The sequence below is a fragment of the Lepidochelys kempii genome, chromosome 4, assembly GCF_965140265.1.
Source record: "Lepidochelys kempii isolate rLepKem1 chromosome 4, rLepKem1.hap2, whole genome shotgun sequence".
Lineage (NCBI taxonomy): Eukaryota > Metazoa > Chordata > Testudines > Cheloniidae > Lepidochelys > Lepidochelys kempii.
Genome location: NC_133259.1, coordinates 59,029,516 through 59,057,137, shown reverse-complemented (window position 1 = coordinate 59,057,137; position 27,622 = coordinate 59,029,516). Strand labels below are relative to the sequence as shown.

General features: G+C 38.7%; 1 protein-coding gene across 6 annotated transcripts in view; it reads right to left on the bottom strand.

Moving 5' to 3' along the window:
* Positions 1 to 27,622, bottom strand: part of TMEM131L (transmembrane 131 like) — a 126,709-nt gene that overhangs the window by 32,134 nt on the left and 66,953 nt on the right. For 4 of the 6 annotated variants that reach the window (XM_073341401.1, XM_073341402.1, XM_073341405.1 and 1 more), the window contains 15 exons: positions 25,309 to 25,419; positions 17,203 to 17,280; positions 15,606 to 15,759; positions 13,710 to 13,772; positions 12,849 to 12,907; positions 12,392 to 12,500; positions 10,810 to 10,915; positions 10,022 to 10,175; positions 8,993 to 9,163; positions 7,136 to 7,202; positions 6,332 to 6,449; positions 5,414 to 5,546; positions 4,061 to 4,170; positions 2,290 to 2,362; positions 285 to 427 (listed from right to left, as the gene is read on the bottom strand). In XM_073341401.1, the coding sequence (XP_073197502.1) occupies positions 285 to 427; positions 2,290 to 2,362; positions 4,061 to 4,170; positions 5,414 to 5,546; positions 6,332 to 6,449; positions 7,136 to 7,202; positions 8,993 to 9,163; positions 10,022 to 10,175; positions 10,810 to 10,915; positions 12,392 to 12,500; positions 12,849 to 12,907; positions 13,710 to 13,772; positions 15,606 to 15,759; positions 17,203 to 17,280; positions 25,309 to 25,419 (1,649 nt within the window). The remainder of the gene's footprint in view (positions 1 to 284; positions 428 to 2,289; positions 2,363 to 4,060; positions 4,171 to 5,413; positions 5,547 to 6,331; positions 6,450 to 7,135; positions 7,203 to 8,992; positions 9,164 to 10,021; positions 10,176 to 10,809; positions 10,916 to 12,391; positions 12,501 to 12,848; positions 12,908 to 13,709; positions 13,773 to 15,605; positions 15,760 to 17,202; positions 17,281 to 25,308; positions 25,420 to 27,622) is intronic. The other 2 variants (XM_073341403.1, XM_073341406.1) reach the window with 1 other exon arrangement.

Genomic DNA, 27,622 nt, shown 5'->3' with positions numbered 1-27,622 from the left:
CAATGTCAACCACTGGAACTGTACATTTTTGTGTGTTTTTTAATATGCTTATCACGTACAAAAAATCACTTCAATTAGAACTCTATTACAGTATCCACTTCCATAGGACACAAGTGCAAAGTGTAGATCAGATTCTGAAAATCTCTTAAAGTGAAATGGAGGTATTTAAAATGGAAATGTGGTGTATTTGTCTCTGCTGCAGTATTTGGCAAAATTATTTTCTTGAAGCTTATTTGTTTACTTATTGCTTACAAAAGCTAGGTTAAATTCAGAAGCTGGCCTACCTGATTAATATAAGGGAGGCTACTCTTTTGTAGTCAACTGGTGTAAAAACTACACCAACTCTTTGGGTTTCCAATGGTTGTAAATGTAACTGAAGCACCTCAGAACTGGATTTCATGTTAGTAAGGTCCTCCTGATGTGCATCCTGATAAACAAACATGCATTTATTTATTTATTTGGCATAACACATTAAAAAACCCCATCCCAGTAAAGCAGACATTACATCACTGCTCAGCACTGTGTAAAAACATCTCTGGGTAAGGCGCAATTACTGCCATTTAGCTTATTTGTTTTATGAAAATTATTTCCCATCTGACAGCATAAACCCCATCAGATAAAGCTGTTTATTTGATCAAAAGTTCACATGACAGCATTTCTTTTATTATGAGGAAGGTATTATTTTATTTTTTTTAATTATTATGAGGAAGGTATTATTTTATTTTTTTTAATCAGATTTTACTTGCTAATATGGAAAAAGTATTTATTTTTGTACAGTGGCTTTCATATTAAAGGAATCCCCAAATCACTCTGCAAAGCAGGGAGAGTGGCAGTGCACTGACTGTGCAGAAGAATGTGGCACCCATTATGCACACAGCACTGGACATTACAACCTGATTTAATTGATGGAGGGACTGCTGGCAATTAGTACGATCATTTGAGCTACTGGAAACACACCACAGAGAATTCCTTAACATCAGACCACCACCACCACCAATGCAGTAAGGCTGGAAATATGACCAAGTTAGGGGTTTTTTTGGAAGGATCGTTTATTCTCTCTCACTATCTAAACAAAAAAACAAAACAAAACACAACCTAAAAGCTTTCTACGCCAGCACCGGGCCTCTCCTCTGACACAGAGAAGAACATTTAGCCACCTATAGAACTAAAAGATACATAAACAATAGTAAGGAAACGGGCTTTTAGTTTAAAGATCGCACCTGGCCAATCTTTTTTTTTTTTTTTTGGTTCAAAGTGTTTTTACGCTTTGTAATATTTTATAAACTGAAAGATAAAATTACAAACCACAAGACATACAATTAACAGCTAACATTTATGAGAAGAAAAACATATGGGGCACATTTGCAAACATAGCCTATAATTCTATACATGCAACTGTGTGCATGTAACCAGGTGTGATTATAACAACTGGTTACACAAACACAGTATTTAGGCACATTATGACACATTCAAAATTTGTGCGCACATAATTAATGACTGGGAAAAGGAAAAATTAAAATCTGCCCCTCGTCTTATATAGAGAATAGCTGAGTGAAATTATGTGGCCTGCGTCAGGCCATAGGTCATACTTCTGGCCTTAACATCTCTAGGTGAAATCCTGGTCATGCTGAAGTCCATATGAGTTTTGCCATTGATTTCAGTGTGGCCAGGATTTCATGCTACGACTCTATCTGCAGTTTTAATAATAAATGCACTGTTACAGCTATGTTCTCTTTTTCAATACTTGCTTAATGACTAAGATATGAAAAATGTTCCTTCCACCCTTTCAAAAGTTACTTCTGAAGTATATGGGGAAAACCAACTCCTAAGTAAAAATGGAAACCAAGGCAGAGAAGTTAAATGATTTCTCCAAGGTCTCTCAGCAACTTGGGGGCCTGAGATGAGGAATCAGAAATCCAGATTTCTGGTCCCCCGTTCCAATTACTAGACCAATTCAATTTTCTTTTATTATAAAATTATAGCCAGCTCTATAGGGCAGAACCCCACAAGTACATGGTCAACATTAAAGCTAAACACAAATTTAGTATATGATTTGAACCCAGTGCCTTTTTGAAAGCACAAAGATTCCAATTTAAAAAAACAAACCCTGAAAAGCAAACTCGAGAAAAAGATAGAATGTCAAACACAGAATCTAACGCAAAATGAAAAAACATGATTGAATTTCTATAAACAGCATTCAGCAGCAAATGTAAATATAATGCAGCTAGGAATATATGTTTATTTTTCTAATTTGTCAGATATTTTTTCTGTAAAAATTAGACATCTTACCCTGTGTGCACACTCCTTCATGAGCCTAAATTCAGTGGTTGTGAAATTAATAGCTTGCACATTTGTGCCAAACCTAAATAAATCAAGACAAGAATTTAAGTATTTAAACCAAGTTTGTCAAACATCATTGCATACATTTTTGGAGAAATTACAGTATTGTAATATGTTGGCACTTATTCTTAGGGCAAGACTACTTCTACCATTGCATTTTGGCAGATGTGGAATATTACGGAAACAAAGATCTGCATATTAATAGACTCCATGAAACTTAGTTGTAATGCATGTGCTGCTCCCTCGGAGAACAAGGTGACCTTTTGGCAAGGTCAGATTTTTTCTCCATACAATGTAAAATATTATAATAAAAGTTTATACAAGAATCAACAACTGAAATTCCTAAGCAAGATGTAACAACAAAAGCAGAACACCCTTGGCCACCCATATAATCTTCAGGAAACATTTAGTATCAGATCAGTGAAAAATTCAGAACGAATAATTTATTCAATAAATGTTGTCCCTCTTTCTCTTCATGAATTCCCCAGGAATAGATTTGGTTTTCTCTAATTTATTTTTAATTTGCAAAAAAATGTTGCAACTAATTTTTGATCTGTCTGTGAACAATTCAGTTGCAAGTATTTGATATTTGTCACTCAGGCTGTTTGGAAAGGACACATAACTTACCAAACAGATTTTTGTTCAATGAGGATAAACACTGCTCTCAGAAGCAAGCATCTCATGTTCAATATTCATAAATATGAATTCAAAACTCACTTTCAATGCAATTCTGCAATATTTGCTCAAATTAAATCACTTTAGGGAACATTACTTCCAGCACTTACTAGAAAATTTGTAGAGAGTAAATAAAAAAGGGTGCAAATGCAAAGAACATTTGTTAAAAAATTGGAATGAATATTTGTGGACATTTTTTTCTAGAATTCACACAAATACAGATATTAGTCTGAATACATTTAAAAGAACTGTGATGTTCAGGAAGCAATTACAGAAGAATCTGGGCCTTGACTCAGCAAGGTACTTAAATAGGTGCCCAACTTTAAGAATGTGAGTAATCCTAATGTGAGTGAGCAATCAAACTGACTCAAGTCGGTCCCTTTCTCCCATCTCTTGCCCCTCTCCACACAGCTTATACCAGACAAAGAACTCATATGTCATCCAGAGAGTTGACTTAATTATACTGACAAAAGAACTCGTTTTGCTGATATATGCAACATCTTCATTTGGGGGCTTTGCCAATGCAGCTATAGTAGCAAACCCTTTGAAGTGCAGACTAAACCAGAGAGTCTTTCGTGTAGAGCAGTTCCCATAACCCTCCTACTCCTTTGAGTGTCCCTAAACTCTCCCTCACCGAATTCAGGCTGCCTTTATTTCTCCCAGAAGGCCGAATGCTGAGTCACATGCCCCCATTACAGACCCTTTGACTCCTAGCCTTCACCTGGGGAGGTAAGGCTATGTCCCAACCCCCAGAAAAGGCCAGCTCAGACTCTGGCAGGCATGTGTTTGTTGAATCCATGCCTTGGGGTTTATCATATAATAGCTGTATCCACAAATTCAGTCATATAACATACAACCAAGGTAGATTCGACGTGATGATTATACAACATCAAAAATGGGATTTAAGATTATGGGGAACCATGCCTCCAGGTAACTTATGATTTTTTTAAAAAGTTAAAACAAGTGCTGAGTAACAACGCTAAGAGATAGAAATAGATCACTAATAAGAAATATCAGTATTCTGAGATAACATTATATTCATTACCATTTGCTGAGCAGACTCAGTGATGCTTGGGGATCAGGATAGTAAGACAGAGGCAGAAGTTGTAGCGTAACTGGGAAGGATGAGGGGTTTCTCAGCACAAAATATTTTACCTAAACAGTTTGGGGGGAAAAAAATTAAAACTACATACTTGTGTGCTAGAATTTTAAAACAAGGTAAAATAATTCAGCATTGGTAATACTGGCCTCATTTTCAAAGGAGTCTCAACCCGACTTCTCTTTTTGCACATTAGAATTTGACATGCACAAAACTACATGCAAAAGCTGGGCATGTGTGTACAATGTTTTTATGCGCAAAAGCAAATGATAGTGCTTGAAGAACTACACATGCAAAAAGAGAGGCTACCTTTTTATTTCCATTCAGTATCAGGTCACGCTGGTAGACAGGAATAAAGTTTCCCCAAAGAAACAGGTGAAGTGCGTAAGACACTATTCTTCCTCACTTAGAAATATGAATGATGGGGGACTACCTGGCTCATGCTATTGATTAATAATTTAACATACATAAATTGAATATTAAGATAATAAACAATATTTGCATATGAAGCCTTTCATCTCCATATGATAGGTTCTAACCAAGGCCAGGTTAGTAGTGACCAAAAGTTGCCCAATGAGAACTGAGTTGCTGGGGACAGTCTTGTTCCAAGACGACATACATCACCTGATAGTCCCAATCTGGGATATTTCACAAGCATAATATTCACTCTTAAAAGATGTATGCACAGTGTTATAAAGATTAACATGGAATTATAAACATCACTAATAGTAAAGATCATCACAGCCGGGAGCAGCCCTAGACGTTTTGCTGGCCAGCATGGAAAATGTTTTCAGGCCCCACGAGCGGTCAAGAAAAACAAACAGCTAATCGGGAGGGAAGGGAGAAAAAATGAGTGGCACAGTTCAGTGTCCCTGAAAGCTGGTGTCCAGGGTGACTGCCCTGTTTGCCAGCGCCTAGAACCAGCCCTGATCACGGAATAGCCAAACATACCGTTCCATGTTATTCATTAGTTTTATAATAAGCTACTCTACGCTAGCTAATGAACGCTTCAATAAACATTTCAGAAGGTGAGATCTACTGTGTATTGTTTTAATCCTCAATGTATGTTAATGTATTAAACTAGATACTTCGACAATTTAAACTGTCGTAGAGCCAATCAGATTATAAGAAACTGGTGTTTTGAGATGTACTGGCATGGAGTTTTCCAAAAGCCTTTTTCAAAACCAGTTTGAAAACAATATAACACTGTGTATTAATAATGTTGAACTGGAATCTTAATAATTTAAACTAGCTAAAAATATACACATTTAGATAAAGCTTGAAAACAGTTATCATTACCATACTATTCTTAAGTGCAGTTGCACTGAAGTTTAATGTCAGGCCAGGCTCTGTAATCAAACGTGGCAAAAAGAAAGCAAATGATTCCTCTTCGGGCTTCTTTTGGTGAGCAATGCGAGACAAAAAATTCCTCCTGTTTAATTGGTGAAAACAGAAAGCTTTGTTAAAACCAAAAGAAATTGAGTTTAGTCTCTGGACATGAATTTTCCAGGAGCACTTTGTTATGGTAGATAAGCTTTTCTTGGGGAAAAAAAAAAAGTTTTTAACAAAATAATGCCCATAAGACTGTGACCCTGCATTAACCATCAATTTAAATCTATTTGTCCCTTACTCCTCTGTTTTCATACCTGTAACATGACTCCCCCCTGCTTGTACAGCTCCATTTTCTCATGCTGGAAAGGGGCTGATGTCAATGCTTCACCAACTTGACAAGGACTGCTCATGCACAGACACACACTTTTCCCTTCCCCATGTCCCCAATACGTCGCATCCATTAGGCAAAGGAAAAAAGAGCTTAAAACCTATTGAAAACTCCTGACCCTGAAAAGGCTACTTTTCAACCTGTGGACAGAGAGGATTTGTGCAGCTGCCATCTCTGATCTTGTGACACATGCTTTGTCCTCTTTCAGAGTGAAGTAGCAGTGGTGAGGTTACTACAGTCAAAATGTTATTTACATCCAGTGTTCAGGTATTTAAACCAATTATTGACACTGAGTTAAAATGGGAGATGAGGTGCTTAGCTGCTCTGAATCTCGGAACACCTAATGAAAAGACTAACTTAAGGCACCAGAGTCTGAAAGTTTTTGCTCTTATTTTCAAGTATACTACTATAGCACAGCAAAATTTGTTTCTTATAATACAATATGAAATTTACTACTAGCTGCTGGAATTAAGAACGTGAACAGTCTTTGTACAAACCTGCAGGCTTCCCCATGTTTTATTTTCTGCCATCTTTCATAAAGCTCACTTGCAAGTTCGGAATCCACATTCCACGTAGAATGGTCCAGAGACAAACTCCCTTTCCAAAACAGATTTGCTAAAATGATAATAGATTTCCCATATTTTACTAAAACGTCATTTACTACCTTTATCACGCTGCCCCATAACTTGAAGAACTGGTATCAATACAGAAAGCTATTAAAAAAAATAGGTACGTGTGTGTAAATTGGATATTTGTACAACTAGTTGTGCATGCTTTTGAACACTCAAGTAGGACTTTTTTTTGCTGTATCTTACATTTGGAATTTTAGGGCTATATTTCATCTCAGATTTTTATACAGAACTCTTAACTGATGTCAATGGGATATACGTATCACAGTTCAGTATCTCTAACATGGTGCAAAATTACATTATAGCACCTGCTAGTAGCCAATAATCATTTCCATTTTAGCTCCCCTCTTCCAATTGCTGATAATTTTCTCAAACAAACAAATTCCATTAAAGTCAAAAATATATTTTGAAAGTTAGAACTGGTTTAAGCATTTTTGAGTTCTGTGAGCAGGAATTAGAAATCTGGAATATTGTGTTTGCTACACATTACTAAAATCCATGCAGAGGAGCAACAATTTAAGAAATTAGGATATTCTTAAATGACATAAAACTTACTTGTACTAACCATATATATATTTGTACTACAAATCCAGTAACAAATACAAATATTTTTAGCTACTTTTTCTACATTACCAAACTGCTAGTAGAGGCCTAAAAATAAAATAAACCTACCTGTATCAGACTTTCCCAAGTAACAGTGTATATCACAATGTGCTACGGCTTCAAAATGGAGATCCCCCTGCAGAAAAACAATGCTTGAACATCTGACAAAGCAACACTGTAAATAAAAGAAATCTAGATACATTTAACTAATGAACATTAAAACTTTAATCAATCAAATTTATTCAAGAACAGAAAGCCTGAAACGTTGTAGCCCTTGTTTTGGATGAATGATACACCGCTGTATGATTCTGCATGAATGGAGGTTGGATTGAGCTCCCTTTGAAAATCTCACTCAGTAGATCCTTCCCATCCCTTATTCTAGGGGTGGCCAACCTGTGGCTCCGGAGTCACATGTGGCTCTTCAGAAGTTAATATGTGGCTCCTTGTATAGGCACCGACTCCGGGCCTGGAGCTACAGGCACCAACTTTCCAATGTATCGGCGGGTGCTCACGGCTCAACCCCTGGCTCTGCCACAGGCCTTGCCCCCACTCCATCCCTCCCGCCCCCTCCCCTTCTATGCCCTCGCTCTTCCCCTCTGAGCCTTCTGCACACCACAAAACAGTTGATCGGGAGGGGAGGCGCTGATCAGTGAGCAGGAGGTGCTGTGTCAAGGTTCCTTCCCCACTCTGAACTCTAGGGTACAGATGTGGGGACCTGCATGAAAGACCCCCTAAGCTTATTCTTACCAGCTTAGGTCAAAACTTCCCCACGGTACAAATTTTTCCTTGTCCTTGAACAGTATGCTGCCACCACCAAGCATTTTAAACAAACAGGGAAAGAGACCACTTGTAAAAGTCGTCCCCCAAAATATCCCCCCAAGCCCTACACCCTCTTTCCTGGGGAAGGCTTGGTAGGAATCCTCACCAATTGCTACAGGTGAACACAGACCCAAACCCTTGGATCTTAAGAACAATGAAAAATCAATCAGCTTCTTAAAAGAAGAACTTTAACTAAAGAAAAGGTAAAAGAATCACCTCTGTAAAATCAGGATGGTAAATACCTTACAGGGTAATCAGATTCAAAACAGAGAGAATCCCTCTAGGCAAAACCTTAAGTTACAAAAAGACTCAAAAAGAGGAATATACATTCCCTCCAGCACAGCTTATTTTACAAGCCATTAAACAAAAGAAAATCTAATGCATTTTCTAGCTAGATTACTTACTAACTTTACAGGAGTTATAAGGCTGCATTCCTGATCCGATTTCCGGCAAAAGCATCACACAGACAGACCGACCCTTTGTTCCCCCCACCTCCAGATTTGAAAGAATCTTGGTCCCCTCATTGGCCATTTTGGGTCAGATGCCAGTGGGGTTACCTTAGCTTCTTAACCCCTTACAGGTGAAAGGATTTTGCCTCTGGCCAGGAGGGATTTTATAGCGCTGTATACAGAAAGGTGGTTACCCTTCCCTTTATATTTATGACACACTGGCTGCTCATGGGGGGCTGCTGATGTATTACTGTGGTTCTTTGGCAATGTACACTGGTAAATTCTGGGTCCTTCTCAGGCTCACGTTGGCCACCCCTGCCTTATTCTATGATTTACTATTCCAAAAAATCTAATATCTATTAATGAAGATTACTAGGCTCTAGAAACAGTAAGATCTAAAAACCCCAGAACCTTAATTAAGCTCCTTTGAGCATACATATGATACGATCTTTAATTACATAATCATATACTATTTTCCATTGGGCCCCTACTTCAATCAGTGCATAGGATATGGACATAGCAAAGGGAAGTATTAAGGTGGCATGGGCAACCATAAATCTGTCACTTCCCCACTTTTGAGCACCTGCTTTTGCCAGCTAAATAACGTTAACATAGTTTTTTGTATGCAATATACAAACAAGTCTGTGGAATACAATACCTTGGACAGAGTTGAATAAATCCGCAGAGGTATTGCAAACATCACTCCTACATTTGTAGCCAAAAATACATTGGAAAATACATTTATTACAGTGTCTTTGACACTGAGCTTCAAAGAAAATACATTCCAACAGCCTGGAGGTAGAGTCAAGGGTTCAGCGAAGTTCAGAATCTAGAAGGAAACAATCAGATCATATTGGTCAAAAATTGTGGGGGTTTTTAAAATCAAAACTGCAAGAATTATTTAAGTGTACTTTTGGATATGAATTATATATTTCTAAAGGTGATATTTGCTCCTAATTGTTTTGCTTCTACTATCATGAAATTCTTAACTCCTATATACACATACGTAAAAAACATTGGTCATGAGGGTAAACTATCAGGACGCTAAAGTACCTTTTTAAATACAATTGCATTTGATTTTTAAAAATTCTAGGCACGTGCATTTGTACACCTAATTTATCTTTGAAACCTTTGTGATTTTACAGATGAATCTGGGATCTGAGTGCACAAATGGCTAATTCTATGCCTAGTTTGTCATTTGAGCATGCACACATCAGCGTTGTTTGTTCTAATGAAGCAATTACATGAAAAATTTTGCCTAAACTTCTAAAAATAAGGCCTCTCTTTTGTAAAATCTTTAATAACTTTGCACAAAGCTCATCCATTCACCAAAAGATTTCCAATATAGCCTATGAAGAGAGTTTCACTCCTAACATGTACCAATAGCATAAGCAGCAATTGTGAGAACATTTACTATGACAGGGTAAAATTCTGTACTTTAATGCACATGTATGACTGCCACTGCAGCCAGGATTTACTCTAACATATACTAAAACAATCACACCAAATAATGGACTGTAGTCTTCTGGGGCCTGATAAAGGCACACAGCACTTTTCACCAACTCCCACCAAATTCAATATGAATTGAGGACACTCAGTTCCCCAAAGAACTGGCTCAGAATTTTGAAGGACTGAACCCTTTTACATTAAGGAAAAGACATTTATAGGATTCTAAAATAAAACTTACCTTTAAAATGTTCTTAGTCTCTCTGGCTACAAAGACATCATTTAGTTCAATGCTAAAATCAAAATTGTTTGTAAACCATATAGACCAAAATCCTGAAGTATTATGATGTGGCTCTATGTGAAATAATGCTGCAGCAGGGTCAACTCCAAAATACCTGTAGAAAAACACAGATTAAAAATGCATGGGTCCTTGAACATGGGAAGCCATTCAGACAGCCAGACAGATAAAAGTTTCACTGTTGGGAAATGAGTGTTTTTAAGGACTCTGGAGAAAGAACAAATTATTATATTAAAGATCAGAAGACAAAGTAACTCTAAGAGGGATGGATAGCTAGTCATACTTCTGTCTCGCTACTTTAGAGTACAATGCTGCCTAGTGCTTTCCCTCTTATAATGTGGTAGCTGTGATAACACTACTGAGTCAAGACTAGAAAATATGTTCAATTTCCAGTTTTCCATTACAGTACTGTTCCTCTAAAGTAGGAAAAAGAGAGCTGTAAATTTATCTCAGATTCTAAATCAGGCCTATGTGACCGTAACTGTTTAGATTTCTTCTTACTGAATCTTGAAGGTTCACGTGTATGAAATACAAAACTATTATATGAAATGCCATGGGGTTTTATTTTGTTGAAAGACACAGCAACAATAGGCAGCAGTCTGTACACTCGTGCTTAGTACCATTAAGTGAGAAAGTTAGCTTGCTTTGACTCTACAGCATATATTTGAGCACATTTTACAGGTTCCTTACAATTCTAGCGAATGTTTAAAAAAATCCCACAATCAACTTACCCTTCCATCACAGGATGGGAAAGACATGCTTTTACTGTTGTAGTGCCTTCTAATGGATTCATCTTCACATCACTAGTATAATGGATTTCATTGTCACATGATGCAGCTTTATAAAGGAAAAGTAAACACATATGTTTGAATAAAATCTCTGTAATAATAATGCTTTTCATGTGAGGATTTCAAAGATCTGTACAAAGGAAAGCCTGTATCAACAGCTCTGTTTTACAGAGGGCAAAATCAAGGGATGTGAACGTTAATATTCTGATTTTTAGATGTGCTGAGTATTGACTTAAGACATTCATGGGTGCTCAGCACTTCAGAAAATCAGACCATAAAACTGATTTGTGCAAGATCAAACAGGGAGTCAGTGGCAGAGCTCAAGTCTCCTTACTCCCCGTCCGCTACCCTAGCTACTGAACCAAGCTGCTACCCTCAAGAAATAAAAGGCATGCCTGGGAAAATAAAAAACTCACTCTACCCCTCTACCGCTTTCGTTGCCTGCTCTTTCTTAGAAGGATGAGTCCCACACTCATTATGAAGTAAATTCTTTGAGCAAATGTATTTTGTTGTCCCCATCACCACTCCCAAAACAGACAGACAAACAAAACAAAACACATGTTTTTATAAGAAGCAGAGGAAAGAATTTGGAAGCACTGATCAAGAGGGTGAAAGCATAACAAAAATGTGTAGAGCACTACAGAGTACATAAGTGACAAAGTTTGCACGACAACAGTGATCCGAGTCAGGGAAACTAAATAAGAATTTCAGTAATAATGCAGTAGATCAGCAGTTCTCAAACAGTGGGTCACGACCCTGTTTTAAAGAGGTCGCCAGGGCTGGCATTAGACTTGCTGGAGCCCGGGGTCAAAGCCAAAGCCCGAACCCCACCACCCAGGGTCAAAGCCAAACCTCAAGGGCTTCAGCCCTGGATGGCAGGACTCAGGCTTCAGTCCCCCTTCCTGGGTCATGTAGTAATTGTGGTTGTCAGAAGGGGGTCATGGTGCAATGAGGTTTGAGAACCCCTGCAGTAGATCATCGACATGGCCTAGTGGTAAGAGCATGGGGCTGACTGGAAACAGCAACTTCTAAACATTAACCCTAGCTCTTCCACAAACATGCTTTGTTGACTCAGGCAATTCTCTCAAACTATCCCGACAAAAACTGCCATAAAAATGTACCACCCAAGCACAAAAGTGTACTATTTAAGATTTTTAAAATAAAAGAATCATCCAAATGATTAAAGGAAACCTAAAAGGTACATGCAATAAATGCTGACAATCAGCTGACAATCTTATTAGTCACCCACTCTCTCTTCCTGTTAATATTGCCTGTATTGAATCTATGATCAGGGGTGTGTGTATGTGGGGAGAGAGAGCGCACACGTCTGAGAGTTACAGAATGATACAAAATAGGATGGAAATAAAATAAGTACAAAGAATTCTTCCTCCTCCTAGCCCAATATGTTTTAAGAGAGCAACGCTGCACAGATAAGTTTGTCTTGAGCCTTTTCAGAGTACCTTATAAGTACCTCGATATGTACCTCATGTAATCATATTATATACATAAAATATACATACTGTACCTTTGCAAACAATGGAAGCAACTTTTGTAAAATTTGTGGTTGAAGAAGGAAGTTGTATTGGCTCAAACTGCACAGATGATGTATCCTTTTGTGAGAAACGCTGTATGTCCTGCATTAAAATGATACATTACCAATCCCTGTAGCACTATTACCATTATATTTTTAGTATTTAATTCATCTTCTTGACAAACTTAGAAGGAACAGTCATTTATCGTATGTGATGAATAGTTTTGTGGCTTTTATTTCGGTTAACCGGTACATTAAAAATCATTATCTGAGCTGTTGTTTACAATCTACAAATGCTGCTGGACACATATACAAACTTAAATGTGGTAAATGCGTCTTAAAATAAAGAAGTGTGCTATCTGGCGACAGCAAAAAAGTAAGTAGTAAAGCTAGTTAACATCCTAATTAAATTCAATACCTCCGAATAGGATTGCATGAAGAACGTAATTACCTGTATCTGTAAAACGCTGTTCCCTGAATGCAATACATACATGTTTATTGTGGAATCATCTGTCCAAAAAAATGAACATCCAGATAAGTACCAAAGATCAAAGTACTACTGCTTTGTCAGACAGTAATATGAGAAACAATATCAAACTTACTTAAATGAAAATTAGGAGATAGAATAATTCTATGTGAAAAAATGTCTCTTGTAAAAATTAGAAGTTAATCACACATTGGGCCTGACTCTCCTCTCACACCATTTTATGCTGGTGTAAATCCACCATGCCATATCTTTGGCCCTAATTCTGGGGGCAAAAATCAGCTGGAAAGCTGACATTATTACCAGCTCCTAAATTCCCAGCTGGCACACAGCCCTATCCACAGAGCCAGCATAGCCTCCCTTTTTCCAGGCCATGGTATAGGGTAGCCCATAGAGATAGGTATTTGCCAAGTAAGACGGGGTATTAAGTTAAGGCAGAACCATTACAAGGCCTGTAAAACAATAGCTTAGGTGACAAAGCATAAGGCCCAAAAGCCTTAGCACACACAGTTAACTAGGAGTAACCCTAGATTATAAAAGAGACAAGACAGAATGCAGTAATAACTAAACTGCTGACAGGTAACCACAAGATGCCAATTCATACCAGCTTGGGATATTTTAAGTAAGGTACATCAGCAGAGGTCTGACCACAAGAGTACCATGGTAATTAACAAGCTTGAAATAAACAGGCTAGTAACCTATGGGAGAAAGGCACCCCAACATTAGTAGGGTGAGGAAATACACATAAGGAAAAGAGGAGAAACCTCTACTGTGAATACGCATTAGGCATAGTGGCAGTTTAACACATTATAAAAGTTGCATCCTGACCTGTGTGGGAGATGTAACTCTTGGGAGACCCCAGGGTGGTGACCACTGGCAATGATGGTGAGTCTGATGATGAGGATGATAACAAACACTTCAGGTCCTTTTGCAAGGGACGGTGTGAATATATGGATGCTCAGAGACACATTTTGAATTATCTCTATCCACCTTGCTGGTCTGGAGTGTTTGTAACTTTTCTCACTATGTTAATAAAACTATTACAAACACAGAAGGTTCTTCCGATGTGTGAAAGTTGTAACCATGCACATCAGGGTTCCCAACTGAACAGTAATTTTAATAGTGGGCATGACCTTGGGACAATAACCTATCAAGTCTCAAAGTGCTGGGAATTCTTAAGTAATCAAAATAATTAATCCAAAATCAAAAGATCAACAAACAATAGGATGTATGGCTGTGGGAGAGGTGTGTGGCTAAAACTGCACTAAGTTACTGTAGGAGCCAAAGTGATCCCAAGATCAGGGAGCCACAAATGTGCTATAAAGCCTCCTTTGCACACACACATACATGAACATACACCCCAAATTTGCAGGCCACAGAACACATGATCTGGCTTACTGACTTGAACAGAGTTACTCTCGATTCACATTGGTGTAGTGAGAAGAGACGAAGACTCCAAGTCTCTCTTACTTAAGCACATCAACGTAAAGAAAACTAACAAAGATTATTATCTGAAGTTGAAAAGCTGCCCACAGGAACCATCAAGGCAAAAGATCTATAACTTCCCACTGCCAGCATCATAAAGGAATTATGATGGGCCTTTACCCTAGTGTATAGGGATTTATGATTTGCATTATATTGAGGAAGCGTGTAGCTTTTTAAAATGCTCTTCTATCACCTGAATCCATTAAAAAGGATGTTACAGCCATACCCCTGGACATGACAGATGTGAACATTTATCCACAAGTGTAAGAATAAGTATGCTTCCACAAGTCAGTGCAGCAAAACACTGCTATCTCAGATGTGAGGGGAAATAGATTTACTGTGGACATATCAGCTCCATCAGTCAAATGTAAGTATCACTCCACTAAACTACCAACGCTTCCAACCACACAGCAGGCTCTGGAAGAACAATAAATGCGTTTTGCACCCAGACCTTGAACTATAGTAAAAACGATAACTGAATCATTTATCTGTTTTCACAAGTTGTTTTTTCTTCTAGCAGACAGTACAACTGGCAGAAAACCTTATTTTTGTTCTAATGTCCCAAAAAACCTAAACAATTATAAAGGTGGTGATGCGCTATAAATAATTAAAAATCAAGGATATCTAATCCCTTGGATTTGAAGAAAAATTACCTATTTACCCAACAAACGTATGATGCAAAAAATGTATGTAGATGGTTACTTCGCTTGTGGAATTCTAGCCTCCAAAAATGATGTTATGAAGATCCTTTATATTATATTATCACAGTAATTTCCACAATGCCTGCTCTTTCTAGGTCCTGATTTCTTTGCAGGTCTAGTTCTGTTAATCTAATTCCTTGGAAATTTGAATACTACAGTTTTCATCAATTGCACTTTTGCTGAAAGGTGAAAACAAAAGCAAACACCACCACCACTACCCATTTTGTGCAATTTAAACAGACACCTAAGAAAAGGACATTTCTGTTCCATACACAAATCTTAAGGGAAAAAGAAAAGAATGTCACAGATGTAGTTTACAACTGCAGATGGATGCTACCTCTTTCATTAAGAAACACCACCACAGTAATTCTACATTAAACACAAAATGTCAAACCGTTTCATTTCACTAATCTGGCCTTCTCATTAAACAGCAAAATAAAGAGGATGTCACTGAGATCAATATATTGGTGTATACCAGATTCTGAAGTGTATATAAAAGCAATTTCTATTAAAATTAACAGTCACGTCTTGGATTTACCTGAGGTCTCAGTTTTGTCCATTGCTACATAAACTACAAAAAGATTCTCCAGTAAGTACTGTCTGTGATCCACAAATTCTTGCTGGGAGTTTTCCATTCTTAGTACTAATCTCATTTTTAGCAGCACTGGATCGTCAGACATAAAACAGCAACTCTGGAGTGACAAAGGAGGAAAAAAGGAGGGGAAATTTCATAAAATAATCCAATTAGAATAAAACATACTGAATTGATGGTCTCAGCCAATTTCTAATGGACAAACGTTCTATGCACATCAAAGGTACCAATCCCGGGGCAGTAATTAGAACTTTTGATGGAATTCTCAGTAGAGGCAGAGAACTACACAGGTACAGAAAGCAAATTCCACTCGAATAGGCACTTTTGGGGGGCGACATGGGGAAGCCTTCCCCAGCAACACTGCACCTCTTTCTGGATAAACAGAAGATTGCAGTCTGCAGGGCGCATTCAGCAAACACTCAGTTCACACACACACCTACACAAAAAAGTAAAACCAAAGCATAGCACAATGGGGTCCTGGTCCATGATTTGGACTCCGAGGTGCCACAGTAATACAAGTGATAAATAATAAAAAAACATTAAAACGACATTAAGGGTTAAGCTTCAAAAGAATCCAGTAACAGTAGTTTCAACTGGAAGGTTTGGCCTTAGGACTGTAAAACATTTTCATTTGTAAAATCCTTCACTCTGAATAAGGTGTACTATAAACAGACTAGGGGAATAAATTCCAAAGGTGGGGAACCTTCAAATGTGCAACAAAGAGTGTCCAAGTTCAGGGATTGAGAGAAAGAGCACTCAGCTGACCTTAAATAGTATGGTGAAGTATAAGGTAAGAGACGCAATCTAGATCCCAGACTTCTCACAGCTGTGAGATTCCAAAAGATAGAAGTGGAAAACATCCAAAATAGTTATATAAATAGTATTCTATTATTGTTTAATAGTGTGATTAATTTTTTTAATCGCTTGACAATACTTTGCAATGCCAGCTACAAAAGTGCCATGCAAACGTCTGTTCTCACTTTCAGGTGACACTAAATAAGAAGCGGGTAGCATTATCTCCTGCAAATGTAAACAAACTTGTTTCTCTTAGCAATTGGCTGAATAAGAAGAAGGACTGAGTTGACTTGTAGGCTCTAAAGCTTTACATGGTTTTGGTTTTGAGTGCAGTTATGTAACCAAAATAAATAAATAACTAAAAATCTGCATTTGTAAATTGCGCTTTCATGATAAAGAGACTGAACTATGGTACTTGTATGAGGTGAACTGAATAATACTATTTTTGTTTATCATTTTTTCAGTGCAAATATTTGTAATAAAAATAATATAATGTGAGCACTGTACATTTTGCATTCTGTGTTGTAATTGAAATCAACATATTTGAAAATGTGGAAAAATACCCAAAATATTGAATACATTTCAATTGGTATTTTATTGTTTAGTAGTGCGATTAAAACTGTGATTAATCACGACTAATTTTTTTTTAAGTTAATCAGATGAGTTAACTGTGATTAATTGACAGCCCTAATGTTTATACCTAAAACCCTGGTCAACGTTCCATTACAATGAAATGTATATGTCATACCTTGAGTTGTTGGCACACATTGTTATGTAAACTGCATTCAAGATGAACTTGTAAGAGACTGTCATTTGTAGTTTTTGCCTAGAAAAGTAAAAACGAAGACAACAGTTCAAAGAGTTTGATTTAACAGATTCTATCCAGTCAAATTAGGCCCAAAGTTTACATTTTGTAACTTTTTGTAAGGCCAATTAAAAACTATTCCCATTACTTTTCTATTGAGATTCTAAAAGATACAATGTTTTTTCTCCAAAATGTAGGCTTTTGAAAGCTAAGCTTTTACACAAAATCTAACATTTTCATTTGTTTTTAAAATCCATAAATCTAAATCACTGGTTTTAGATACATGTTTTTGTGCAATACATGACACCCAAACATTGCATCACTGAGAACCTCCAGGTGAAAACTGACTATAAATGAGTGTGAAGTTGACTTCATTATTTTCATTGTACTAGTTGAAGGAAACGCAAAAGGCAAACCAACAAAATAACAAAAAACAAATGGCAATGTTGTCAATTCTTTCAATTTCAATAAAATGTAATCCCGGACAGTAACATCAGCAAGGTGATAAGTTTAAAAAAAAAATTATTTTTTTTAATTTGACTATTATTTTAGGGTAACATGGCTGCCAACCCTCACTGCTCAATGAGAAACTGTATCATTTCCACTCCTACTTCCATGTCAAACTATTATTATTATTATTATTAAACATTTTATACAGTAGCAACATATGATGAACTCTTATAAATCTTAAGCTCCTACTCGATTTTCTCCTATAATGCTTTTTTTACATATAATAAAGGCTTCCTTCCTCGTCTTCCTGCGTATTTTCTTTGCTGCTTGTAAAGCAGCATATTTGAAAACCTGCTGGGAGGCTAAATTTGTGGTTAGATTTCCTGGATGCAGCCCTGACGTTCAGGCCTCACACCAAAGCAAAGAAATAAACTACCACCACCACCAAGAAATGATTTTCTGTTGCTTCACCTTTTTATCCATTTGAAAGAAAAAAATGAATGTGTTTATTTTGCCAGCTTCTAAAATGTTCATGCAGGAGCACTGTCTAAAGCCAGATATAATGCATGCAAACCATGTAAAATATTGTCATACATAATTTGTCATACTAACAATCCATAATAGTTCTGCGCTTCTCCTCATCAGTGATGGTCAATTATGCCAACTTACATGATGGTTTGGGAACTAATTTAAGATCACAGTCAGTCAATTTTTCAGTTTTGACCTCACTCAAATGTGAATCAAGGTCTGCAAAGGTGCAAGGAGCCAGTGTAATCTACTAGATCCTTCCCTTTAAAAAAACTGAAATAATTTGAAGTTGAAAGAGGCAGAACTGTGAAAAATGTTAAAAGTTGCCATAAGCTAATGCATATTTTTGTCTCTGATGAGCTTTTGTATAAAAACCTCACAGGAAATTTATTACATTATTTGCTCAGGGAAGAGACATGCATTTAAAATCCTGAAAGAAATACGATCAGAAGGAGACACTTTGAAGCCTTTTTCTACTGATAAGGTGGTGGTTTTATCACACAGTAAATTCACACCATGCATAATGCTTCTAATGTAATATGTGACTGCGTAGAGCACAACAAAACAAAAAGTCAACATGCTTTCTTTGGTATTAACTCAATTTATATAGCAAATATTGCAGAATCCCACAAGGGGGAGTTCTAACACCTCCAGAGTTTAATCGCATAATTTAAAAAAACATTTCAAAAAAGCCTCCTTTTCTAGCACAGCAGCACTCTTGAGGAATGGGAGTCTCAAACAATTCACCTCTTTTTGCAATTTCACTTTTTTTTGTCCTAATCAAATTATGCAAGTAGATCAAGCTCTCAAATCCAATATATGCACCATTAACCTTCCACAGCTATTACTGGCAGTGGGGTTTCAACAAGACAATGGGCTTATGTGAGCAGACCACTTACAAGTCAGCTAATTGGTCTGATAAACCTTATCCAACTTGGATTTCCCTTCTGAACCTTCCTGGAAAGAACTATATTTTTTTTCACTAGCCTATACATCACTACTTTATGTATTCTTTTCCTGTGCTCAAAGTGCTTAAGACTCCTTCAGATTTTCTCCACATAAAGGTCATCTAAATGTAATACTCTGAGTCAAGTTTTTCTATAGCTTTTTTTGAACTACTTCTCTCTCTACTTGGAGTAAAGACTATTCTGTCTCTTAGTCATATATCTGCTACTTTGGAGGCTTTTCATGTCATGTTCCATTTCTCATGTCTCCTCTCCATTACGTATCAAATGTGGTTTAACAACTTCTTATAGGATGAAGTTTATCCTAAACCCTTAAATCAGGGATTAGGTGATGAGGAAAGCCTTATGAAAGCCCTACGTGCTTTGAAAAAATTTCATTCCTAATAGGAGTAGGATTCACAAGATGATTTGCTATTGTCCCAGATTTTTGGTCTGTAACAGGGTGCTGGCTAGGTGATCCAAGCCAGGCCCCTGTTAGCCCAACTCCAGTTAAAAAGGGAGTCAATTAGGGCTGGCCAGGGAGGCCACGCCCTAATCACCTGAGCAGCTACACCTGCGGGCCTGAGCAGCCAGCCTGCTATATAAAGCTGGCTGGGAGGAAGCAAAGGGGAGACGGAAAGGGAGGAGCAACAGGCTCTAGATCCCAGCTAGCAGGAGAAGCTAGCGGTCTCCCAGGGTATTGGTCTGTAAGATATGTAAATAGTAGGTGGAGGGAACAGACATGAACAATAAGAGGACACTGGTGCATGTACTTTGGAGAGGTCTCCGACTGAGTTTGTGGAGGGGCCGAGGAAGGCATTGTTACACAGTCGTAATGACTTGACCTGTCAATGGAGTTTTATTCCCCCAACTTTTATGGTGATTACTATATTTCTGAATTTCACTCTGTCCAGTCTAGATTTTAAATGCCTTAGAGCAGGGAATTTCTGCCTTCCTTTTGTTGCCCACAATTGCTAGGAGCACAGTAGTCAAGTAGCCAATCTGGTGCACCAGTTGACCAATCCCAATCATAATAGTTTTGTTTTGAATGTCCCGGATGCTGTAATTTGTTATTTTAAAAGAGTGAAGCCACTAAAGGGAAAAAAAATTCCAACACACCACCTGTATTTTATGTTCATCTGCTGTCTATAGGGATTTTTTAAATGTACAAAGATAACTTCAGAAAAGAAAAGGGTTCTTCATTCTGCTATGACAGACAATATACATCGTGTGTCAAGCCAAGTGTCTTACATAATTGACAGGATGCATATATCACAGAAGTGAGGACAAAATAAGGAATCTTAGAATCAGTACACTGTCAAAAGCAGAGCTTCCATGAAAAAAACCTTCATCACCTTCATCTGCTGTTCTTGATTGTGTAAGTATTCTGTCCTATAACACAGAAAACTGCTACGGCATGTGAATCATAGCAGAATGTGAAATTATACAGTGCCTTGTTCTCATAAGAAGCAAAATGAAAAAGCAAAAACCCGAGTCAAAAAGATCTAGAATGAGCCCTGTGTGACACAGATAATAGAACCAGTTTGATTCCCTTCACAAATCTGCAGTAGCTTCTCTATATATTTTATACTGAGAATACACACACACACACACACACACACACAAACAACTTCAGCTCAATGGTTTTTCATCAGGATTTGCCAAAGTCAAACAATTCTGTGGATATGCTTCAATTTTGACAAAATTCTGTCAGACACCAGACAGGGTTCCAATGAAAACCTGTCTGGTTTCCTACCAGCATGCCATGCCTGCCTGGCTCCTGAGCAGCACACATGATGGGCTGATGGAACGCCCTGGGAGTCCCGGCTCCCAAGCTCTTAGGCTTACAGCTCTTCAGCAGCCTGGGATCATGGGCAGCCTGCCGGGCAAGGTGCCTCAGAGTCAGGACTTCCAGTAGGACTGGGTGGAAAATGGTAATTCCCTTTCAGGGAGAATTCTGAAACTTTTGGTTTTCTTTCCGAATTGAAAAGAAATCAAATCTTGAAATCTTCCCTGAAACAGAATTACCATTCTCCATTCATCTCTAACACACACACATGCAAACAAATATTAAAATCAACCTGGACTTTAATACAGGGCCATTATACATTTGTATATTTTGGATATTCTAAGCTTCCCATCAGTCTGTAAAAATGTAACTAGAGACTATTTCATCTCATTAATTACTGTGGGTGAAAGGGGCAATTATGAATGTTTGATTAAGTGGTTTGCTATTATGGACATTTTGTTTTGCTCTGAAAATTGTACTGAACATACAGGGATAGTAAATATAAAAAAGGGTAAAAATCGTCCTATAAGCAAGAAGCAGTTGGTTTGATAATAAAGATAATTTCCAAGAAAAACCTCAGTTTACTAAAAAGAACATTTTTAATGGCAAGATTAATGGGAAAGCAGGTAGGGGGACAGAGGGAGAGGAAGAGGAGTGCAGGGGTGGGAATAGAGGAAGAATGCTAATTTCTCAAAGGGAGAAAAGAACTGAGTAAGAGTCAAAATTACTACAAATCTTCAAGTCACTTCTTGGTTTGCACCAAGTAGAGATGGTGCAGAAATAGAAACCTTTAAAGAAAGAACAACAGATTGGACCAACTGACCTACTAGGTTCCCTTTCCAGCATAAAAGTTCAAGGATTCTACTTCATATTACTACATTCTGATCATTCATTAAAAACAAACAAAAAACCAGTCTGGTGGTTCTGAGTAATAATCATCATCAGCGAAGCATACTTTTACCCATCCAAACAGAGAAAACATCACAGACTGTTGGCTGGATTGTTTTCAAAATATTGTTCAACCAGCACCAGAGCGGTTGTGTGAAGCTTGAGAGTAATTTCCCTCTATGTCCACAACCCAGCCTAGATAGGGCCTCAATAAGACTGATTCTGCAAACATTTGCACAGAGGTGTGCTTGCTGGATCAGGGTTGTACTGTGCAAACTCCCTCCCTCTGAGGAGTTTAGCTTTAATAGTCAATAAAAAATACTATACAATTAGCCTCCTCTGTGATCTTGGCTGCAACTGCGACTTTCCTCCAGGATTTCCTCAGTCTTAAATCCCTAGTTCCCTATTCCCAAAGAGCTATTCCCTAGACACACACACACCCTCCCCCTCTCACAGTGACTAAGGCTATGTTTTAATCATGCAAAAAGAAAAGGAGTACTTGTGGCACCTTAGAGACTAACAAATTTGAGTATAAGCTTTTGTGAGCTACAGCTCACTTCATCGGATGCATTCAGTGACTTTCCACTTAGTCTCTAAGGTGCCACAAGTCCTCCTTTTCTTTTTGCGGATATAGACTAACACGGCTGCTACTCGGAAACCTGTTTTAATCATGGTTATTTTTAGTAAAAGTCAAGGACAGATCACCGTAAACAAAAATTCACAGGCCTTTGACCTGTCCATGACTTTTATGAAAAACCTGCCCTGACTAAAACTTGGGAGGGAGCCACTGGTGCTCGGGGGGGTGGGGAGGGGATGGAAGAGGTCCGGGGGCGACACTGGTACTGGGGGAGGGGTGGGGGTTGGCGTGGCTTCCTATCCCGCTCCGTGTCCCCGCAGCTCCTAGGCACCGTCCCAGAATGATGTCTGCTTTTTGGCAACTGTGTTGCACTATTCACTCATATTTAACTTGTGATCCACTATGACCCCCAGATCCCTTTTCGCAGTACTCCTTCCGAGGCAGTCATTTCCCATTTGGTATGTGTGCAACTGATTGTTCCTTCCTAGGGAGAGTACTTTGCACTTGTCTTTATTGAATTGCATCCTATTTTCTTCAGATCATTTCTCCAGTTTGTCCAGATCATTTTCAATCTTAATCTTATCCTCCAAAGCACTTGCAACCCCTTCCGGCTTGGCATCATCCGAAAACTTTGTAAGCGTACTCTCTATGCCATTATCTAAATCACTGATGAAGATACTGAACAGAACTGGACTCAGAACTGATCCCTGAGGAACCCCACTTGATATGCCCTTCCAGCTTGACTGTGAACCACCGATAACTACTCTCTGGGAATGGCCTTCCAACCAGTTATGTACTCACCTTATAGTAGCTCCATCTAGGTAGTATTTCCCTAGTTTGTTTATGAGAAGGTCATACACGACAGTATCAAAAGCCTTACTAAAGTCAAGATATACCACATCCCCCCACCCACAAGGCTTGTTACCCTGTCAAAGAAAGAACTAGGTTGGTCTGACACGATTTGTTCTTAACAAATCCATGCTGACTGTTACTTATCACCTTATTATCTTCTAGGTGTTTGGAAATTGATTTCTTAATTATTTAACGCTATTATCTATCTGGGAACTGAAGTTAAGCTGATTAGTCTGTAATTCCCCGGGTTGTCCTTATTTCCTTTTTTTACAGATGGACATCTACATAGCCTGAAAGAATTCCTAAGGAGGAAGAAGTTGTAAGGCCTCAGATTATTTTGGGACCTGTTAGAGAAGTTTAAGCTGCGTAAGCTGCTTTGACTACTGTGAAACTCCAAAAAACTCCCTAAAAAATACACACACTGTGTATAAACTGGGGGGCAGGGGAGAACGGTGCAAGATGTAATATGACAAACCCAAGAGAGCATAGTGTCCCCTGCTCACTCAGTCAAAGTAGTGGACTTGGCTCACTCTATGTCTGAACTAAGCAGAGTGAGTTGAATCCCACAGCTACCTGACCCTGCACATACATTCACTATTTAAAGTAAGGTTTCAGAGTAACAGCCGTGTTAGTCTGTATTCGCAAAAAGAAAAGGAGTACTTGTGGCACCTTAGAGACTCTAATAAATTGGTTAGTCTCTAAGGTGCCACAAGTACTCCTTTTCTTTTTATTTAAAGTAAAACTGAGAATGAGGTGGACTGACTTCCTAAATTCAGAACGGCCCTGCCCAAATCAGAAGACTGAAAGTCCAGAAGAAAAAGTCACAGGCACAAGCAAACCACAGAAGGAAAGTCACATTTTTAAACAAGAGGAGGGGGGAGAGGGAGGGGAGGGTTGGTTTTCTGTGTTTTTTTTTTAAATTAAAAATACAGATTTGCTTTAAAATGGGGGATGAAGTATAGTTTTAAAAAACAGGGGGTGGGGGGCGGCGCGGGACTTTATTAATGTCCATACTGTCATGCCTCTTCCCCAGGAAGCTGCTGATCCCCCTCTCCCTTCTACACACCCTGCCTAGAGGTTTCTGCTGTCTTTCCTTTCCATCTTCCACCCTGGGAGTCTCCCCTTCCCTCCGTAGCTGCTGTCTCTGTTGACAGCTACTCCCATTCTCCTCTCTTTGGAAACGGATTATGCTAAACCAGCAAAACATATTCTGATTCCAGAATAAGAGTATCTACACATGGGAGTTTTTCTGGAATTGCTATTTTTCTTTAAATTCACACAGTTTTATTCTGGAATAACGGTCATGTGTACACAAGCTCTAAAGTAAGAGACAATGGGTCTGATCCTCGAATTCCTTCAAAGCAAGTGCAGTGTGTGTGCAAACGGTCACCATTCTGATACAGCAGCATTTTATTCAAACTTTGTGTAGCCACAAATAATTACACAAGGTTCAAAGCAGTGGCAAATAGGCCAATAACTTTTTAAAATCTCTGTGGGCTTATTTTATACATTATTAACATGCAGAAAAGGTCACAAATACTATTTTTTGAACTCTGCAGGTCACCTTTAAATTAATAACTATTCTAGGGAGCTTTCACCCCAATTGTAGGCACCATGGTTAAAAAAGAAGTTTAATCAAGCTGTAAATAAACAAACAAAGGTAACCATATAAACAACTGTTCATGCCAATTTTTTAATTTAAACTTTACCTCCCCCCATTTTGTAATTCCTACCATAACATTACTATGCCACTGCACAAAAACCAGACAATGAGACTGTTAAGAGAAAGTAAGATTGACCAGTAAGATTCACCTTCATACAACGTGAAATGTAAAAATCTTTTAAAAAACGCATCTCAAGTGATGCAACTTGCAGTCAATTTTTGAAAAAAATTCGTTTGTTAAAAACATACGTAAAGATTTTTTTAATATGTTTTTATTTGCATACCTGAAAATAAAAATACAAGTTCCAGTATTTCTAAGTTTATTAATGTTGTGTTTTTAAAAAAACGCATACTGTACCAGTGTTGGTGAAATCCGGATGTTTTGGATACTTGGAAGCAGTAAACAGGTATTCGCTAGCTGCTTGTTAGAATCTTCTGGAGAGGTTTCCATAGATCCCATTCCAAATACCTGTTGTAAAAACAGTACATTATTCCAACATTTGATATTTAGGTAATTATCACAAACCATGAAACTTCATTTTGTTAGTAAGACTCCAAGAAATCAACTAGTTTTTAAAATTACACTTCAAAAACAAAAGGTAACGCAGCATTTTGTGCAGAGAGTTCTACTCTAAAAAGTAATGACAGGTCTCTTTGTGCATTCATTCATTCAGACATTATGATGTACCCCTAATAAAAGGGCACCCATCAATGCAACATAAGTGTCTCCAAACAATTTTAAAAAAAAAGCAAATTCTCTGTCTTTCAGGCAATTTTAATCGACACATCATATACGTGGATGTTGCTGCTGCTTCTTGTGAACTGCACCATGATATCAGACACCTCCAGCCAACAACTCTTCTATCAAAAAGAACATTTGGGGAGAACACACATTTCATGCCTTCTTTACACAGAAAGCAGCAAAAGAGGGAACTTGTTTTAAAAATTCCATGTCATCTTTAAAATGTATCATTAGACTTTGCTGTTCACAGACCACTGAGAAGAACAGCATGGGGAATGAGTGAATTCATACTTTTACTACTGATATTTGGCTGAACACAGTTTTCTTCAACGCCGCGTTAGCAGAGCAGGAGCACACTGCATGCAATGTTGTATCTTCACAACAGAATAAGACTTTTTAAAACAAGCTTAATATCTGCAGAGAAATGCAGAATAGAATAAAAACATGAGGGGATCATACAGCTGCAAGAGTTGAATTTTTCTGCATCTGGGATAATCCTCTGCCCCTAATATTAAGTCAGGTTTTATTTAAAGATGAATTTGCTGATTGTGTTTCAATAAGGTATTTATAGTTTCCTTTATCCAGCCTGTACATCAGAGCCAACCCATCAGCAGCCCCCAAACCTACATGGACCGTAGAAAGCAAAATGTGAAGTTCTCCTCACCCCCAGTGATGTCACAGGAGGGCAGAGGATTCATTAGTCTCTTCTAAAATCTTAGGTGCACACTGAACATGTTGAGAAGTGACTTTTCAATCTCTTATATTGCTTTCTTATTCCTCACCCCCCAAAACTTTTTTCAGTGAAGAGCCACATGCTAACTTTGAAATGTATTTTGATTACTGGTGCAAAGAGATGTCTTTGCTATACACCTCTACCCTGATATAATGCAGTCCTCAGGAGACAAAAAAATCTCACCGCATTATAGGTGACCGCGTTATATCGAACTTGCTTTGACCCCCCCGTTCTCTGTTCCATGACCGCCCCCTCCAGAGACCCCCATCCCTAATCACCCCCAGAACCCCAACGCTCCTGCTCCCTGGCCCCTGACTGCTCCGACCCCTATCCACACACCCCCGCCCCCTGACAGGTACTCAGCGGCAGCAAGCGGGGCAACGTGGCCCCAGCCCATTCCACTCCGCCATCTCCCAGCCACGGCCCTCTCTGCTTTCCTTGCCCCAGCCCCAGCCATGTCACTGGGGGGGGGGGGGGAGGGAGGAGAGAGGTCCTGCATTCACCTGTGGCGGGAAGCGGAGCGCCGCGGCTGGCAGCTGGGGCCGGGCTGCTCCGCTTCCGGTGAGTGCAGGGGGGATCCCTGAGCTCCCCTGAGCGACACGGCTGGGGCCGGGGCAAGGGAAGTGGAGCGGGCTGCTCTCAGACCCCCGCTAATTCCCCGGGCCACTCTGGTACTGCGGAGCCCCCAAAAGTGCCCCTCCCAGAGCTCCTACCTCCCAGACCCTTGGGGGTGGGGGGAAGCCCCTGACCACCCCCGAGACCCTCTGCCCCTTATACAGTGCCCTGGCTCCCTTAACACGCTGCTCAGAGCAGCGTGTCGGAGCTTTACCACGTTGTATGCAAACCCACGTTATATCGAGGTAGAGGTGTATTTTAAGGTTAAAAAAAGTATACTCATCCTCGTTTTCCCATAACTCAAAATTATAGTAATGGATTTTCCATAAGGAACATTTAAAAAAAATTTTTTTACATACTCACTGAAATATAAATAGGGTATAGGAACATCAAATGTGTTTTATATCCTTCATGCTGTCACAGTGCATCATAACGCCTCCTGCACCACAGAAGTTATGCCTACCCTAGAGTTTGTGGCCCTGTTATAACTGGAGTTAAAGCTCTTACTTTATTCTCTTAAAGATGACGGCTGTAAAAATCTTTGCAGACTGATAAAATCTTGCTGTAAGTTAGTAGCTCCAC